The 17,075-nt window shown below is 38.2% G+C and overlaps 2 protein-coding genes across 2 annotated transcripts; both read right to left on the minus strand.

Moving 5' to 3' along the window:
- Positions 1–2,979: 2,979 nt before the first annotated feature.
- Positions 2,980–6,521, minus strand: ndufa4a (NDUFA4 mitochondrial complex associated a). Its single transcript, XM_043233800.1, has 4 exons — positions 6,364–6,521; positions 5,162–5,250; positions 4,845–4,905; positions 2,980–3,270 (listed from the first exon to the last, which is right to left on the minus strand). Exons 1-4 carry the CDS (start codon positions 6,403–6,405, stop codon positions 3,214–3,216), a joined length of 249 nt encoding a protein of 82 aa, XP_043089735.1. The 5' UTR covers positions 6,406–6,521; the 3' UTR covers positions 2,980–3,213.
- A 2,461-nt stretch (positions 6,522–8,982) lies between these two features.
- On the minus strand, positions 8,983–16,834 carry slc35b1 (solute carrier family 35 member B1). The gene is made up of 9 exons (XM_043233779.1): positions 16,217–16,834; positions 14,325–14,428; positions 14,109–14,239; positions 14,000–14,030; positions 12,905–13,065; positions 12,699–12,825; positions 11,337–11,443; positions 10,570–10,723; positions 8,983–9,827 (listed from the first exon to the last, which is right to left on the minus strand). The coding sequence occupies exons 1-9, from the start codon at positions 16,336–16,338 to the stop codon at positions 9,775–9,777; spliced, it is 990 nt and encodes a 329-aa protein (XP_043089714.1). The 5' UTR covers positions 16,339–16,834; the 3' UTR covers positions 8,983–9,774.
- Between the last annotated feature and the right edge of the window lie 241 nt (positions 16,835–17,075).

The raw sequence follows: 17,075 nt of genomic DNA on the forward strand, positions 1-17,075 counted from the left end.
GGCTGAAAAGGCTTAAAGCACCTTTAACTTTTCAGATTTTCAGCCCGTCTTTGAAATCACTAGGTGGGAACCGTCTGCCATCTCAACAGCCATCGTAACAATTCTTTCATTATCAGCGGAAATGTGAAATAACCTTTGCGTGAAGGCGGGTGAGGTTTTAAAGCCGCTGGCATGCGAAGGTCTCCTTGACATTTTGCCGCTCATCTTCTCGAACGCTTTCTCCTGTCTGAGGGAAGAGATGTGTGCGCGCCCCAATGACATTTACCAAAGTCATCAAGAACGGGTAAAAAAGGTATTAGCAAAGAAGAGACGGCTAAAAGCAGCTTGTTCCGTTCCGGGGGACGGATTTATGAGAACATACTGTATAAGCAAGTCAGCTGCAAAGCCTGCATTTGAAACTGAAGATAGACTATTTTTGATCAGGTTGGTGTAACGGGGAAAAATAGCGCCTATATTATTTTTTCTCCTCTGCTGCCTCACTGCATAACTTCAGTAACAGTCAACGAGAATGAAATAAAGATATATCCTAAAAGACCCCAGCGGGTTTTCCTATAAAATGGCATAGTTTTAGCTCTATACTTTCTTGCCATCCACATTTAAAACGTATACAACTTTTACATTTCCTATACCAAAATTATAAACAAAGCACAGAGAAAACTCTGACTTTATAATAAAACCTTAGTCGTTCTAAACCTCTTTGTTCTTCTTCTGTACTCAAATTAAGTTTTTATTTTGATCAAATAAGCTGTCTGATCCTCCATAGACAGCAACACAACTCAAATGTGTCCAGACCCAGAAATGTAGTGAGATCATTAATAAAACTGTTCATTTGACATCAGTGGCTCAACTGCTACTTTTTTTACGCAAAGATAACATACTAAAGATAAAATACTATTTTAGAGAGTACCTCAGAACATAATGGACCCTTTTCGGAACAATTTCCGGGTTTCTCAGCAGCGGAAGTCGTCATAGTTGGGTTAAATGCAGCGAACGGGAGAGTACCACAAATATTATTTTTTTTACATTCCCATTTGCTCACATAGCAAAATAACAACTCTGTACCAAACTCTATACCACAATATTTTTATGAGTTTCAAAAAAAGAAAAAAAAAATCGAGACAGACTGATAACGGCCGTCAGAAGACCGTCGCTGCATTAGAAACACCCTCACATTAGCGTAAACATTTTTTTTTTTTTTTTAATTTTTAATGCAAAGGTAACGTAAAGAAAAAAATAGTGTTATAAATATACACAGATTTGTAAAAAAAAAAAAAAAAAAAAAAAAGGGAGAGAGACAGATAGAATTATTATTTTTGGGTGAACTATCCCTTTAAATGAACAGTACAGAATGGCACGATTCAAATTCTTAGTATTGTTAAAGACTTTAAGTAAACAAGTCACACGTATGATGAATAGCATTTAAATTAAAATGTCCCGGAACAGTCCACAATTGCACATCATATCAGAGTGAAACTCTGGCAGGTCTCATAGTTTATATGCCACGTGCACTTAAAACACGACAGTACATCCTCAATCCACCTATATCGCCTGGAGAGGTTCTTCGTATACCTTTCTCCCTTACATGGACAAAAACATGGATAACACAGCACAGATATCATCAGAGACTTCCTCTTACACGTACTCTTCTTCTTGAACATTTTCCGCTTCGTTCCCAAGCTAATAAACACACGCAAGCCTGGGTGAAGTCGTCGTCTTCCTGTCATCCGCTAGAGGGCTCTGCCTCGGCGTTTGACATCGACTGCAAAAATACAGGGGTGTTGATTACCGTCGTCCAAGTCCAGAAGCGTACTGAGGAGAGGAACAAGTCTGGAGGTTTTTTCACTTTTTTTCCACAATTAGCTGCTGAATCACTCAGGGCCTCCCATGTTTAATTCTGGAGGTGTTTTACTCAAGACTTTCCCTCCATTTCACACGCTTGTTTATTTGTGGAAAGCAGCTACCAAGTTTTTCGTGCAGGAAAGCAGCAGTTAGAGACCAATTGTTTTAAATAAATTACTTTCTACTTATGAATTAGGGGAGCTTAAGGCGAGACACCGCAGGTAAACAGGGTAAATTAACTAACAGTTATGACCTTACTTACCTAGTTAATTGATTAAATTGATAATTGCAAGCATTTTTGGTATTGCAAGTTTTGTAAAATATGCAAACGAGGCATTACTTAATTAAATATGCACTACTTTGCATACATTTCTAGAACAAGTCTAAACACTGGATGCAGCCAGTTTAATTTTTTTTTACATTTTAGTCAAAAGGGAAATACAGAAAATGTGCATTGTAGTTGAAATATATTGATAGAGTGCTATGAAACACACACATAACAGCGTTCTCTTACCACTAATCTGAAAAATATTTTATGAAAAACCAAAAAGCCCAAAACGTGACGGGTGCATGAGAAAACATGGTTTTTGCCTCCAGTGTCTCCGCTTAAACAACCGTCTCCAATATTGACTTTAGCATGCAACTGAAATTATTCTGTGAAACTATGTCATGAAGCTCAACTCGGTTTCATCATAAACCTGATGCACGTGCCTCATGAGTTTAGTAACATGGCTAGATGTTATGATAGACACACGCAGAGGCAACTTTCTCCATGTTAATGCCTCACTAGCCCCAGGCACAGGAAAAAGAAGTTTCTTGACTCTAACATCAATACTAGAGCAACTACAGAGCAAATAATTGCCCAAAACAGGTTAAGGCCACCAAGGTACCTCAGCACCCTTCAAAAAGAAGCCATCTGATGATTTCTATGCGTGAATATTTGTTACCTATAATCAATGTTTTTTTTTTTTTTTTTTTTTTAAAACTGCATTAAAAAAGAAAATAAGCAAAAGCATCAATCTTTCAGCAATATTGTCAAATCAGACATGAGAACTAAATCCGGTTTGTCTGCAGTGTGGACAAAAACCTGGTCTCAGAAACCCTGGTATAACCACCAAAATAATCATGACACATGAACAGTTTTTCACTGTATGAGAGAATAACGCTTTAATCGTTTCTGAGAATGGAGAGAAAAAACAAGAAATTATAGATGTTAAGAAGTGATCCATGAAAGCAAAGACAAGTGCAATTTAGTCTCTTTGCATAAATTAGGAACAGCGGCTGTTGAAGACAGATGTGCGGACATTTTGTTGATCTTTAGTTTGTTTTTAAACCTTTGGTCCAGCACAGCGAGTCTGGATTCCCTGGATTTGTTTAGAAGTCAGGGCCTTCCTTCTTCAGCTTGCTGTAGTCCGTGTTCACTGCGTAGAACTTGAAAAAGAACAACACTGAACTGAGAACACGAAATAAGCAGTTTTAACAACATGCACTCTGCAAAATCCATTAACTCCACTGACTGTTTAAGTATTGAACTTGAACTCTACTCCACATCAAATTCACATTAAGACACGAGCATGATTAGATTTATACCAACTAACAGAACACATAAAATGAGCTTATGGAGCACTTAATGAATTAAACTCATTAAGATCTGAGATTAAGTCCTGATACGGTCCTACAGTCACATCTTTTAATAGGATCCCCTTAGGCGCTCCGGCAACAATGGTGGGTAAAAACGCTGCACTAGCGCCACGTATGCTGGTCAGTTAGCTTGCAAACTCAAAACTACCGTTGCACGCTGGATGCTAAACATCTTGTGCTTCATCATCATATTAAAAAAACGCTCTTAATGACAGCTAAGGTTTTACCAATTACCACAGAATATGACTTTGACTTTCATAAATACAAGCCAAAATCATGCTTAAAGAGAGTTAAAATGGTCACGGTAAGGAACTTCAGCACAAAAATGCATTATGTCAAATTGTTTAAAACATACATACAGAAGGTTTGCCTGCCTTACATGGTCACAGAAAGAGTAAAGATATGGTCACACTAATTTATTTAGTTATTTTCATAATGGCTAAACAGGTTTCTGTGCACAAATGTGAAAACAATTTAGGCTCAAGGTTGTGAACGAGTGACCTGATCAAAGAGTATGAAGAACTGTATATAGGAGCCGAAAACCTAATTTAATATAGTGCATTTATAGTCTAACAAGGAGTGCGCTTCAAAGTAAACTGCAGCAGTTAATTTCACAGTAAATGTGTGGACTGGCAACGGTTCGGGTCAGGCCAAGCCAACCATCTTTTACAAAAATGGTTTAAAGAAAACAAAAATAAGAAAGCCATGAGTACTGTAATTTTACTGTTGTAATATATACATACAAAACTTTTTTCTTGTGCCTACTTTTGAATATTATTGCGCACAGTCATGTTCTGTCACTTTAAAAATGTATAAGCAAAGAGTCCTTGAGAGGCTTGTTCAATAGGCTTCCATTCAAAGTACTTTAGTGTAAATACAATAGTTTCAAACTGATGGACGAGTCCAAATTATGTCTCAATTCCACATACACCGCAGACAGAACTTGAATAGAACCCAGAATATTCCTCTATAGACACAGAACAAAATAAACCTGAGAATCTACTACACAGAGAAGCAATATATATCCTGAACACAGGGTTCCTCAAATCTTTTTTTGCACTTACCTGCCTATGAAGGCATAGAGAAAACTGGAAGCTAACAATAAACTAGTTTTGTACTTATTAGATGCGTTTTAACGTCTACATCTACCCCTTATAAAAATGAAAAATAGCTTGTATTGTTGCACTACACTATATTAAGGTGCGCATGCCCAGCAGAAGCAGCTGTATACCGTCTTGCCTTGACCTCGATTAGCATGCTCAGGTGTGTCTGATTAGGGTTAGAGCTAAACTCTGCAGAAAAGTAGATGCTGAGGGCCAGATCTGAGGATCTCTGGTTTAAATGATTATGCGCATGTATCATACCTTGTACTGATCATTGGGACCCAATTTATTCCAGGGCTCTGGATTGTTCTTTCTGTCCCAACTGTGGATGAAGCAAATGAGCGCAGAAATGAATGAGGCATGCATGATAAAAACTAAACGCAACGATGGCATGAACTTCTGAGCAGCACTGTTGTTCTCTTCCCTTTGTTTGGATCAAGCTCTGTAGAACAACAAATCAGATTCTCCAGTCTCAGTAACAATCGTTCCTCGATTTTAAAAAAGGCACCAGGCCTTTTATTATGTATTGTGAGACAGAGGATTAACGAATTTGTATCTACCATAGAACGGATGCTTACCAGACGTCTGGATTGCGCAAGGCCAGACGAGCCAGATATGTCAGAGACATGGTGCATCCACCGCCAATGAAAATAAACAGGGGGATCAACTATGATGAGAGGTGAAGAAAACAAAAATAAAAACAAATAGTGAATAAACTCGATGACCATCTAGTATGGTGGTTTGCAACTGGTTTTGCTGCAGTATGCAAATTTCACTGTACAGTAAAATGGCAAACAGAAATATTTTTTTTTGTACAGAATCATTTTTCAAAGCAGCATTAAAGACCTCCAGTCAAGAACCACAAATCTATATTATACAGTAATGACGCTACAGTCACATAAAACTTCACAAACTTGGCTTCATTAAACACAATATCTTTTAAATATAACCAATCCCGAGTTCCTCCTAAAACCCCCCACAGCAATACTTCACGTGCTAATGTCTTCAGTTCACAGCCTTTGCAAGATGTGGACCATGAAATTAAAATATGGAGCCAACTAACAAAGAAATATTAGGAAAACAAAGATAAGAGCCGTAACAGTTCAAAAGGAAGAGTAATTCGCTGGTTGTCCTTAGTTTAACACGCTCGTCCTTGAGCTCCAGAGCCCGGGCTGTCACGTGACGCGAAGGCCTGCTTGCGTTAAGTGCGCATATAACATAAACCCCGTTTTAATTCAATTAAAATGTAGAATTTCACCTAATTATTCGCATAAAGCTTCGTAATAAAACGTGGCACTCACAATAGCACGGGAAAGCGTGTTGTTTACACGTTTGTCAGCTGCGGCTGGTTTGACACTTTTGACATGTCTGTGTAGATGTGGCAACTCGGTATGAACGTTTGCTAGCTTCACAAAGCTTTTCATTCGTATTTATCCTGGTTTCTGTATCTTTACTACTTAATTTTGAGACCGCACTAAAAAGAGCGATTTTAAAGAACATTGAGGAAATATTTCCATGAAATTATACTATTTTAACGAGTTCCATTAATTTTCCAGATTCTTGAGAATCGCCCTTTTAACTTTTCGTGTAATTGCATCGATACTTATTTGGGTTTGATTATTTCATGTTTATTCAGAGGTATAAACAGGCTTTCTAGACTATCTGGTGGCATGTCTAGCATTCCGCAGCAGGGACGCTAGCAGGCTAGCGGTAGCGTTTCTATTTCTCCTTGCCGCCTTCTTTTACAGGATAAATCCTCCCGAAAGCACCATTCACTTACGGCGGGGTGGCTTCTGAGTTGTCTGCTGACCGTGCCCAGCATCGTGACTAATGAGATGAAATAAAATCTCCCAAAAATGTACAGAAAGAAACGGATTACGCGCGGCTCGTTAGCGAGCTATTGTAGGACCGCTCCAGCGCTGAGAGAAAAGGACACAGTCCGCGGGGGGTTTATAGAGTTTGCCTGTTTCCTTACTTTGTAATCTGGCATACTTGTCCTTACATTCAAGTTAATAAACACTCGTTGAATTGCAGTACTTGAAATATTAATAAAACAATGATAATAAAAATATGAATCGATGATTATATAATTATATGCGAAGGTATTTTGTAAAGGCGGCGCCGTGGATACCCATTGGAAGGGCTGTGTTGTTTTTGTTGATCGCTGAGCTGATCTGGGGCCAGTGTGCGAGTTCGCACGGACACTACAGTGTGATCTGGAGAGATTTCAGATATCTGATCCCAGGCGAGAAAGAACATTAAATGACAGGGCTTGACAGGATCTTGCGTTTATAAGCAGTAAAAGTGAGAAACGGAAGGTCGTTCTAGGTCGAAACTGTTTGCGTTGATAAGAAATGATAAGACGTATGTGCAAGAAGTACACGGATGCGTTTTACTCATGCACACTTATTTTTATTTAATGTGTCTGTTCTGTAAATAATCTTAATTTGCTGTCGGTGTACTTTTTAAAGGGCCTCTTTCACCTGGTTTGTTCACGAAAAGTAAACGAATAAACAAAACTTGTCAGTTGAGAACATGTCTGGGTCATATTTCCCCTCAATATTAAAAAAGATGCAGTTGATAAAATTAAGTCATTTAAATTATCTTTGAAATGAAGTTTAACGTACGATTAAATGCAATGCAATATATATATATATATATATATATATATATATATATATATATATATATATATATATATATATATATATATACACACACACACACACACAACAAACAATACTGCTGACTGCAAATCAAAATGTATTAATAAAGCTAATGTTAACATAGAAATATTCTAAAATATATATTACAATAATCAATCCCGTCAACAGCCAAAACACAGACATGCAGTCAGAAGAAATTAATTCAAAACATGTCACCAAAAAGGCTTGTGTTGTAATTTTACACAACATAGTAATCTTACATTACTCTGATTTATTTTAATTGCAATGCAGTTCAACAGTTCAAATGAGCGATAGTCGTTTACCTCTGATACTGTTCTTTTACCATATGTTTATGAAATCGCATATACGTAACATACACTTTGTCTGAAAAGGCAGCATTGTTTTAAGTCACAGATTTTAACAACCAATACCCTGCATTCGCTTCTTTATATGCATGGCATGTGTTAACAAGTGCACCTTAATTTACATAGCCTAAAAGCGCTCATCTTAAAAATGAGCATAAGATTAAAATAACAGAGAGGCAGAGAAAAGGAGAAAAGCTCTTCATCATCGTTTTCGCCAGGACAGCCTCAGGGCAGCTTGTTCAAACGGTGAAGTGTGGAAATGTAGTTTAGCTGCGCTGCCAGTTCTCCTCTGCTGGCTCTTTTAATCAGATTGCCTTCCTGACATCCGGCCGTGTTTGTTTCCCTCCAATTTCATTTTCTGCTTTGAATTGCACATTAACCTTTCCTCGGAGTTCCTGTTAAGCAAACGGCGACTGTTCTCTATTGCGATCACGACTATGAGAGGTGGAGGGCTGACTCTCAGGTAGCCTGCGTTTCATCCAGTTTGACTGCGTCTCCTGCTTCAGTCCATTCAAGTCAGAGCACGACAGGCCAACGCTACCGTCCACTTCCGTCCCTCGTTTAGACAGAGTCGTGCCTATATGCACGTGTTAGCAGCTTACGGCGTATGCAGTTTACGAAAGCGAGGAGACCATGTTATTTGAGCGTAAAGTCGATTTATAACCTTCATTCGTGGCCAAGATAACAGGTTTGCACTCATACTGTAACAAGTCACCGTAGGGATCATGGGAGGAGTTTGAAATCAAAGACATTCCATTTTTCGAATCTTTCGAACTGAAAAATTGAAATAAAACTCGAACACGGCGAAAAAAAAAACTATTTCGAATGTTTAATTGAAAGTTTGATCTATGCATTAAATGACCCAATAACATAATAGTATAAATCGTCAGTATATTGCGTGGTTTATTTAACTTTCTGGAATTAGTTATTAAAATAATTATTAAAAGCAATCAGAAATAATTAAAAACACCAGTTCTTAGATTACGATCACAGGCTGTAAAAAAAATAAAAATTACGACGCCACTATTGAAATCACGTGATTTTTGTGCTCTGAATCATTACTTCGAATCAAATGATTCACACGGGTTTCGAAGCTTCACGAAGAGCCCGTCGCTCACACCACGAACTCATTCATGTCGTGTGTGTGTGTGTGTGTGTGTGTGTGTGTTGTGTGTGTTTAATGTCATTTGGTTGTTTTTCTCTCTCCCAACAGAGCGGGAACATGATGCTGGCAGACGTGAAGAGCGTTTCTGGCAGACGTTCCCCGGTGACAGCTGGTCAACGGCATCTTCTAGAAACCTGATTGAGAATCCCTTTATTTAAAAACCCATTACGATTCTAAACAGATCGCTTCGTGGAGAGGCAGAGTAGAATTAATCTAGAAAATTCCATTTTTATTCCGACATAAGGATACAGTATATTGCAGAGTTTGATTTATTATTTTTTCGTAAAAAAATGCCAACTTTCTAAATATTGTTTTGCTGGCTTTAAACAAGACATATGAGACACATGAATATAAATATGACATCTTGTATGAAAAAGCCATGTTGTGACAAATAATCTATACAGGTGTTTGTAAACACACCACACACATACAGTTTTTGGGGAATGCAATGACAGTAAGACGTTTCACAATATACTGCCTAAATTAAGACTACAATTAAGGCAGAACACACCTATCTGACTTCTCAAATGTCTAGGAGGTATATATAGAAATGTGTCAAAAGTAGGAACTGTGGTAGTTAAAAAATTCAGTGGTTGGCTTGCTGGAGGGAGTCTTTCCAGGAACTATAATCGGCTGTGGTGTGTCTACCTTTTGTAGACTTTTTAAATTGGATCTTTATCCAAACTTTTCTTTTTGATTTCACCTTATGAGCATGACAGATTATGATTAGGCGCAGACACGCTTTTGCACTGTCCCTCTGTTACCATGGATACCATTCTGCGATGATGGGCAAATATATCCCATAATTAAATGTTCAGAACATCAGCGTAATAATATTTTGAGTGCTAAAACATCACCTCTTAAGTACACTAATGATGGAGTTAGAGTGTTTAGAATAAACGTCTATGTTTGTCACAGGGGTCCAGACGCAGGCGCGCGCACACTCACTCACACACACACACGCACACACGCACACACACAAAGGGTTCCAGGCTTCAGCGCGTCATCTTTTTAGGAGACTTTCCAAATTTGGCATCCAGTCCAAGGCCTGAAAGACAGGGCACAGTCATGGCTGAGCTTATTATATATCCGTTGACTATGGTCATACAGCTCTGGACTGATTATTAGTACTTCTCAAAATAGAACGACTCAACTTTAACAAGCTCGCAAGTACAAGACTGGTCAATGTGGACATACATCATTGAATATGTGTTTCTAATTAACATTTTTCATCCAAAATCTTATGCTCAAATGAAGTTTGGAAACAAATGTAAATCGTTCCTATGTATAAACTTATTTTAGCACTAGGTAAAGTTTCATTGCATACAAAATAAAGGTTTTTGTGTACATAATATATATGGGTGTATATTTATTGTGTGTGTATATAAATACAAATACACACATGAACAGTATCTAGGAAAAATACTTTGTTACATATACATTTTATATGAATGTATATAAATATACATGTATATACATATATTTATATACATATAAATATATACACATGTATATATTTATATGTACACGTTTATACACACGCCCATATATATATATATATATATAAATAAGTATACATTTAAATATTTTCACAATATATACTGTTTGTGTGTCTTTTGAACTCAAAAGTATTCATCAAAGAATCCTGCAAAATGTATTACTTTTCCACAAAACTATTAAGCAGCACAGCTGTTTTCAGCATTGATAATAAGCGTTTCTTGAGTGGCAAATTTAGCAAATTTTGACTTCATTCTGAATTCACAATATAGTTTTGAGAGCAGATCACTCACCAAGGAAGACGAGGATGGTACCAAACCACTGCAAAGTGCTGATGATGTTCCCAAACAGCAGCACAGACCCCAGGATGGTGAAGAACTTCCTCGTGGTTGTGATGATGGAACAGGTGAGCGGCCCAAAATACACCACAGTCATGAAGATGAAGGTCTGGGAGAAGAAAGATGAGGAGAATAAACACTGGATTACCAGCTCATTCTCATATTATGCCCTTTTGTTTGTGACTTAGGTCTCTGGTTTGATAAATCACTTTGAAAATGTCTCTTTTGAGTGGAAGCAGAAACACTCGGTTTTTCGTGCCTGTTTCTTTAAATACAAATGAACTTTTGCTCCCCGCCCCCTTTTCCAGAATAGAGCCGCACCATCACAGCTCATACCTGCTAAAACATCCGTTTGGGTTATGATTATATTATATGTTTATTACTCTGAAATCATTTTAAACCATGTAGGTTTAAACTTCTTACATATGGCATTAGAGCTGGTGACCAGTGTCGCTTGCGATATCAAAATGATGGTGGAAATATACAGACTAAGGGGCGGTATTATTATAACGAGATCCCTTCACAACATCACGAAATCAGACGTTTTTTCAGTCGCTTGCAGAAAAAGGCTTACTAAAACAATGTTTCCTTGGCTGCTAGATGCACTGGGGACCTGATAACAGCACTTAAAACCGGGAAAAGTCAGATTTTCATGATGTGTCACCTTTAAGGCGTCGGTGTCTAAATGAAAGATGGTGCTGTTCTACAAATAACAAACCCACCTGTCCAAGAGCGCTAGTGATCCCGAACAGGAGGATATTATAGATGATGCCAGGATAGCGGTCAGCAAATGACAAAAACTCCCACACCTCCCCGGTCCAAAGCACAACTGCACAGAAAGAAAGAGCGGGAGATTTTGTTAGTAGATGGTCCGCATGTAGATTTGAATTTCTCGTGCTAGCTACAGCGCTCACATTCTGCTTTTTAAAAACTCATTTAAAAGTGTTTATCACGCCATAACAAGGTTGGCAAGTAACTTTACCCACCAAAGCCGGTTTTTTCTCACATTTGGGCTTGGCAAACTGTTCATTTTGGACTCCGTATTATTTTACATTTGCATAGTTGAAAGAGAAACTTTACAAAAACTATTCATTATTTCTGATAACTTCAGAGAGCACCACAGGACAGCTCTGGTTTCATAATGAGAGGTTTGGAAGGAAGGAAGTTTGCTGCATGTGTGATGAGATTAAAGATTAAAAGTGAGGAACAGATGCCTTTCAGAGCTGAGGCAGACAGACTGAACAGCTGCTGGAGATCAGCAGGGTTGCTTCTGTCAGGCCTGAAATAATAACAACAGCGAAACTAACCACGGAGCCAGAGCTCCCCCTGCTGGAGGAAAATACACTCACGAGGATGGACATGCTATTTAAAAAAAAAACAAAACACTAGTGCAAAAACTGGGAGAAAATAATGCAGGGTACTCAAATGATGTCTAAATATGTATACGTTTACTCTCAAATGGCTTTAAAAAAAAAAAATGAGGCAACAAAATTCCAACCAAACCGTCATTTTTGCCTAGATGATGTTAAATGCACAAGGCAGTATGTAAAATAGAGTTTTTTTGATAAAAATATTATCAAAACTGTATATTTTCAAAACTGATCTTAATTACACAAACACCACATTGTTATGTAAGATTTCTCATTTTATGCATCAACATGATAAATCATCAAAATCTATTCCAATGGTTGGATTCTATAGGATTTTTAAAACAAGTCTTAAGGTAGATCAGCATTTAATTTGAAATATATCAACATTTTGTAACATAATAAATATATTTATTGTCACATTTGTTCAGTTTAATGTATCATTGCAAAATAAAACTATTCATTTCAGATTTTCTTAATCCTACTGCCCCTTTTATACTGTGTTTTAACTATAACTTTCACAAAAGTTTTTTTTTTTTTTTTTTTTTTTTTTTTTTTTTTAAATACCGAGTTTAAAATCAGACACTCTGCAAAATATCTGAATCTCATGAAGAAAATGTCATCTTTAATAACCAGTATTTTCACTAACAGAGTGCAAGCATTAATTAATTTAAAAGAAACCAATAACTGAATAGGTCTTTCCATTTAATGACTCACTTATTCCAAGGACCAATGTGGACCACATGTTGACGTTCAGCATCATGTGATTGGCTCCGGTCTGGAACCGTGCCCTCATGTGGTCCTGAGCTACACCTGTCAGCCCATCCAGAGTCAGAGACAGCAGCTGCCAAACAAACAAACAAACACTCTTCAGCTCTGACCAGCAAACAGGAAATGTTGTACGTGAATGAAGAGAGACCAACCAGCAGCATCTCTCCAAAGCCAAACGTGTGTTCGTCTGATGTGCTGGAGCCTTTGTTGGGTTTGTAGAGGAACAGGGCGACCCCGGTGACGATTAGAAACACACACAGATACTTAGCCATGGGATACCTCTTCCTCAGGATTGTGACACCCAGAATCATCACTGGGAAACCAAAGGGACAAAAAGCACGATGAGAAGACCTGACCAACACCGTCAATCTGTGGCCGTTTCTGTTGGTGCTTAAAAAGAAGTGCAGGAACAAAGAAAAGAGTTTGCCATATGGCCAACAAACATTGGCCAAAAAATATGGCCATATGGGAATATGTGCTCACTGTTAGTCATTGAATATATGAGGCAAGCATAAATTTTGTAGTCTAAACAAAAATACTTCCAGATGAGAAGTGGCCAAAAAAGTACTAGGACACTGAATGTTATTTACTGTATTTTTCTTTACAGTAAATAACATTTACTGAATGTTATTTACAAGACATTTTATCTCCTTCTTCTTTTTTTTTTTTTTTAATAAAAGCCATCTAAATGGATATTTTTATTTATTGTAATGACTCTATTTAGTGTCTTAAAACACTTAATAACGCTTAACACTTAATATTTAGTCTTTTGCGCACTTTCATTCAAACATTTCAGGATGGATTTATTCATTTTTAATTGTTTACCACGACTGTATTTGAATAGATTTTAAAATGTAAAATGTTATTCCTGTGATGGCAAGATGAATTTATTTACTCCAGTCTTCAGGGTCACACCGTCCTTCAAAGTGATTATAATAATCATATTTTTTGTGAAATAATGATGACGTTTTTCTAGATATTTTTATTAAAAAAAAATACAGCATTTAATTAAAAAATGTACTGATTGTATGATTATAAATGTTTTGTTTTGTGATGTTTGATGCACCTTTTCTGAAAGTATTCATTGCTTGCTGACCTTAAACCTCTGAACGGTAGTGCATGTACAAATGAAAGCCTAAATGCCTAAGGCCATGTGTGTTTTACAGTAGAACAAGCTCAGCTAAGCTCAGCTCTACATTCTTGCCTGTGTTTGTTTGATATAAAAGAAACCGGATAAATATGCTCACCCGGAATTGGTTTACAGGATTTCCCCAACACCTACAAAGAACAAAGAGCCGTGAGCGTGACGATGTGAGGAAGACGATCAGATATACGCGAGTGGAGACCTGTGCAGACCTGCGTGGGGTAGTTGACATACTGCAGGGCCGAGTTACTGGACACCATGGCGCCCAGGTAAGACAGAGAGCACACGCCATACAGCCAGCTTCTCGTGTGGTCCTGCTTCGAGCCCTCGAAACACTGGATTACTACAAACACAAAACAGAGAGCATGCTATTTTAAAACCCGCAGCAGCATTTAAACGAGCCACGACGCCAAGCGCAGTTGACTCACAGAGCCTGGCGAAGGCCGCGTTGATGATGCACTGGATGAAGACTAGCGTGGTGGCGTAACGAAACTTCTCCTTCTTCCCCGCTTGGCTGTAGTCTCCTCGCGTGCTGGACGAAACACAGGACAGAGGCATTGAATTGTGGGATTGAAGCGGACAGCTGCGTGGAACAAGGAGACTAAATAATCACTGGAGGTAAAAAATAACCAACAGCGGCTGGGGAAGAATTTGTTGTTTACATAAGCGACTAATTTTAGCGCCTGATAAAAATATTCTTGAGGATGCTGAAAGGTCAGCTCATCTGAGAGGGTTCAAAACGGCGCGTGGAGGTGAAACGGTTAAAAACACGGCAATACGACCTGTTCATCTGAGACGAACCATCACGCCAGAAGAGGAAAAAAGGCATTGTGCCGGGTTGCGTTACGTGTGTTACTTTCTGACCTGTAACTTAAGTTTACGGACATTGTCTTAGCTGTACATCTGTGGTTCAGATAGATCTTCACTTATGGTTACGCTTTATTTTCATAGTCGTCTTTAGACATTCTGCTACATATAAGCGACTTATATGACAGCTACATGTCAACTAGTTCTCATGCAACTACATATTTGCTAACTCTCAGAAGGATTTAGGATTAGTAAAATAATTTGATATACATATACTGGCAAAGTTTCTCATAATCAGCAGGTTACGTTGTATGTTGTGAACCCATCAGAATAAAGTGTTAGAGGTTATTAAGTCTACTAATACTCTAATGACTGCTAGTTAACATGTAGTTGCTAAGTTACTTTTAGTAGACTATCCAAACAAAGGGCTGTAACTATTTTTACTTTTATACTAGTATATACTAATATATATCGTATTGCAGCATATATTCCAATTATTTCAGTTTTACAAATGAATACTTACTCTATAATTTCATAGTTCTTCTTAGTATAACAAATTGACTCAAGTCCAGTTTTCAATCTCATATTACACATAAAAAAGCTGTAACTAGTAAGATAACAAATATTACTAGTAGTTAACAAACGGGATCGGCACAGCAGTCTATATGGGAATAGCAAGTAACTAATTAATTACTAGTAAAATTCCAGCAACTACTGGAGGACATGCTAGTTTATTTATTTGGGGAACTTTTGATAACTAATCTAAATAAAAAGTTACTAACAAAATTGCAATACAGATTCCTAGAAATAACTTACTACTACATACACTAATATCATATTACATAATATTTTATGCTAGTAGATACTAGCTAGTTTAAAGCAGTGGTTCTTAATCAGGAACCAGATGCATAAACTACTTAGACTAGTCTTAACAATTAGTTAACCAATTTTTTTCTTCTTAAAAAAAGCCAGTTGCAAAAAGGTACTGCCCCAATTAAAATAAGAAATATAAGACTGATTAGCTCCTGACATATTTTATTCAACTGGCCCCAGGGGGTGCCAGTAAAACTTCCAGGGGCCCAAATGAGTTAAAACAGCGATGTAGAATAAAGTATATGGGTAATACATTTTTGAGTTGATTTATCTTTTATTACAATAGGGATATCTATCAGCTTAGACAGAAATGGCTTATTTTGCAAATACAGTTCTGTACAAAGAGGGGCCTTCAAGTCAAAAAGCCACTGGTTTACAGAAATAAAAGCTAGAGCTGTCAGACTGCTCATCTTCATCTACTGGACAGAATGCAGAGGGTTTCAACTATCAAGGCGGAAAAGCTGAAGGGTCTTTCTGCTCGGTATTGCTACACGCGTGCAGAAAGTAATTAGTGCAATAATAGCACCTGCATTAAAATGAGTAGCAGTCAAAATATATGGGGTGGAAAAAAAACACATTAATGCGATATCTCCTTAATGCACACGCTTCACCTACAATGCCGTCTGGTAGCGTTACTCACATCGTCTCCTGCAGGATCCCGTAATAGAAGTAACACACGAACACTCCGCAGAAACACACGATGAACCGGAGCCGTTCGTTCTGCCAGAGAGACGGCTTGCTCGCTGCCTTCCCGGCGGCCATGCTATCGTCCAGCAGTCTCGGTATAGACACGGACACCGCTCCGCTCCCCGTACCCCGCGCTCCTGCGTCCCGATCCACTCTACCGGCGCTCGGTAGCCCGGAAATGATGACGCGACTCTAGGTCCCCCTCTTCTCTGCTCTGATGACCAGGCGCCCCTTCCTCTGCTATTACATCTACAGCCTGAAAGCGACTTACAGCTGCAACGGTATTACCTCCGCTAGTACTACCGGACGTTTTCTTTATGCGATTTACAGACCGGTCGCGTTAACGTAAGTGAGCCGCGCGCTAGCTGTGTCCAAACAGCCGCATCCTGAAAACGAATGCAGGTAAAAACGCGGCGTTCGTTCGCGAGGAAACGTTCACGTAATTCTCTGCTCGAGGTACTGAGTTAACGATCTGTTTATGACATTTAGTGTTAGCAGATGATAACTACCGCTCGGGCTGTCTCTAATAAATGTTTTCATTTGACGCGTCAAATGACACTGGAGTAGAAGGACCTGAGGAACTCCAGGTAGTCTGCGGATATGCCTGCAGCTTTATCATGATCTAGAACAAAATTAATATACAGAATTACGCCAGAAACAGGTCAGTATTTACTGAATCGTGTCGACTTCCCTCCCGGCACAGGTTTTCGGCTCTGTCTATGTTTTTGCAAATTACTGACATTTTGATTTTTATTTTGGTATTACGCACGAGTCCCTGTAAACAAATCCGCGGGGCCTTTCTTGAAAATAAG

The sequence above is a fragment of the Puntigrus tetrazona genome, chromosome 3 (genome assembly GCF_018831695.1).
Source record: "Puntigrus tetrazona isolate hp1 chromosome 3, ASM1883169v1, whole genome shotgun sequence".
Taxonomy (NCBI): Eukaryota; Metazoa; Chordata; class Actinopteri; order Cypriniformes; family Cyprinidae; genus Puntigrus; species Puntigrus tetrazona.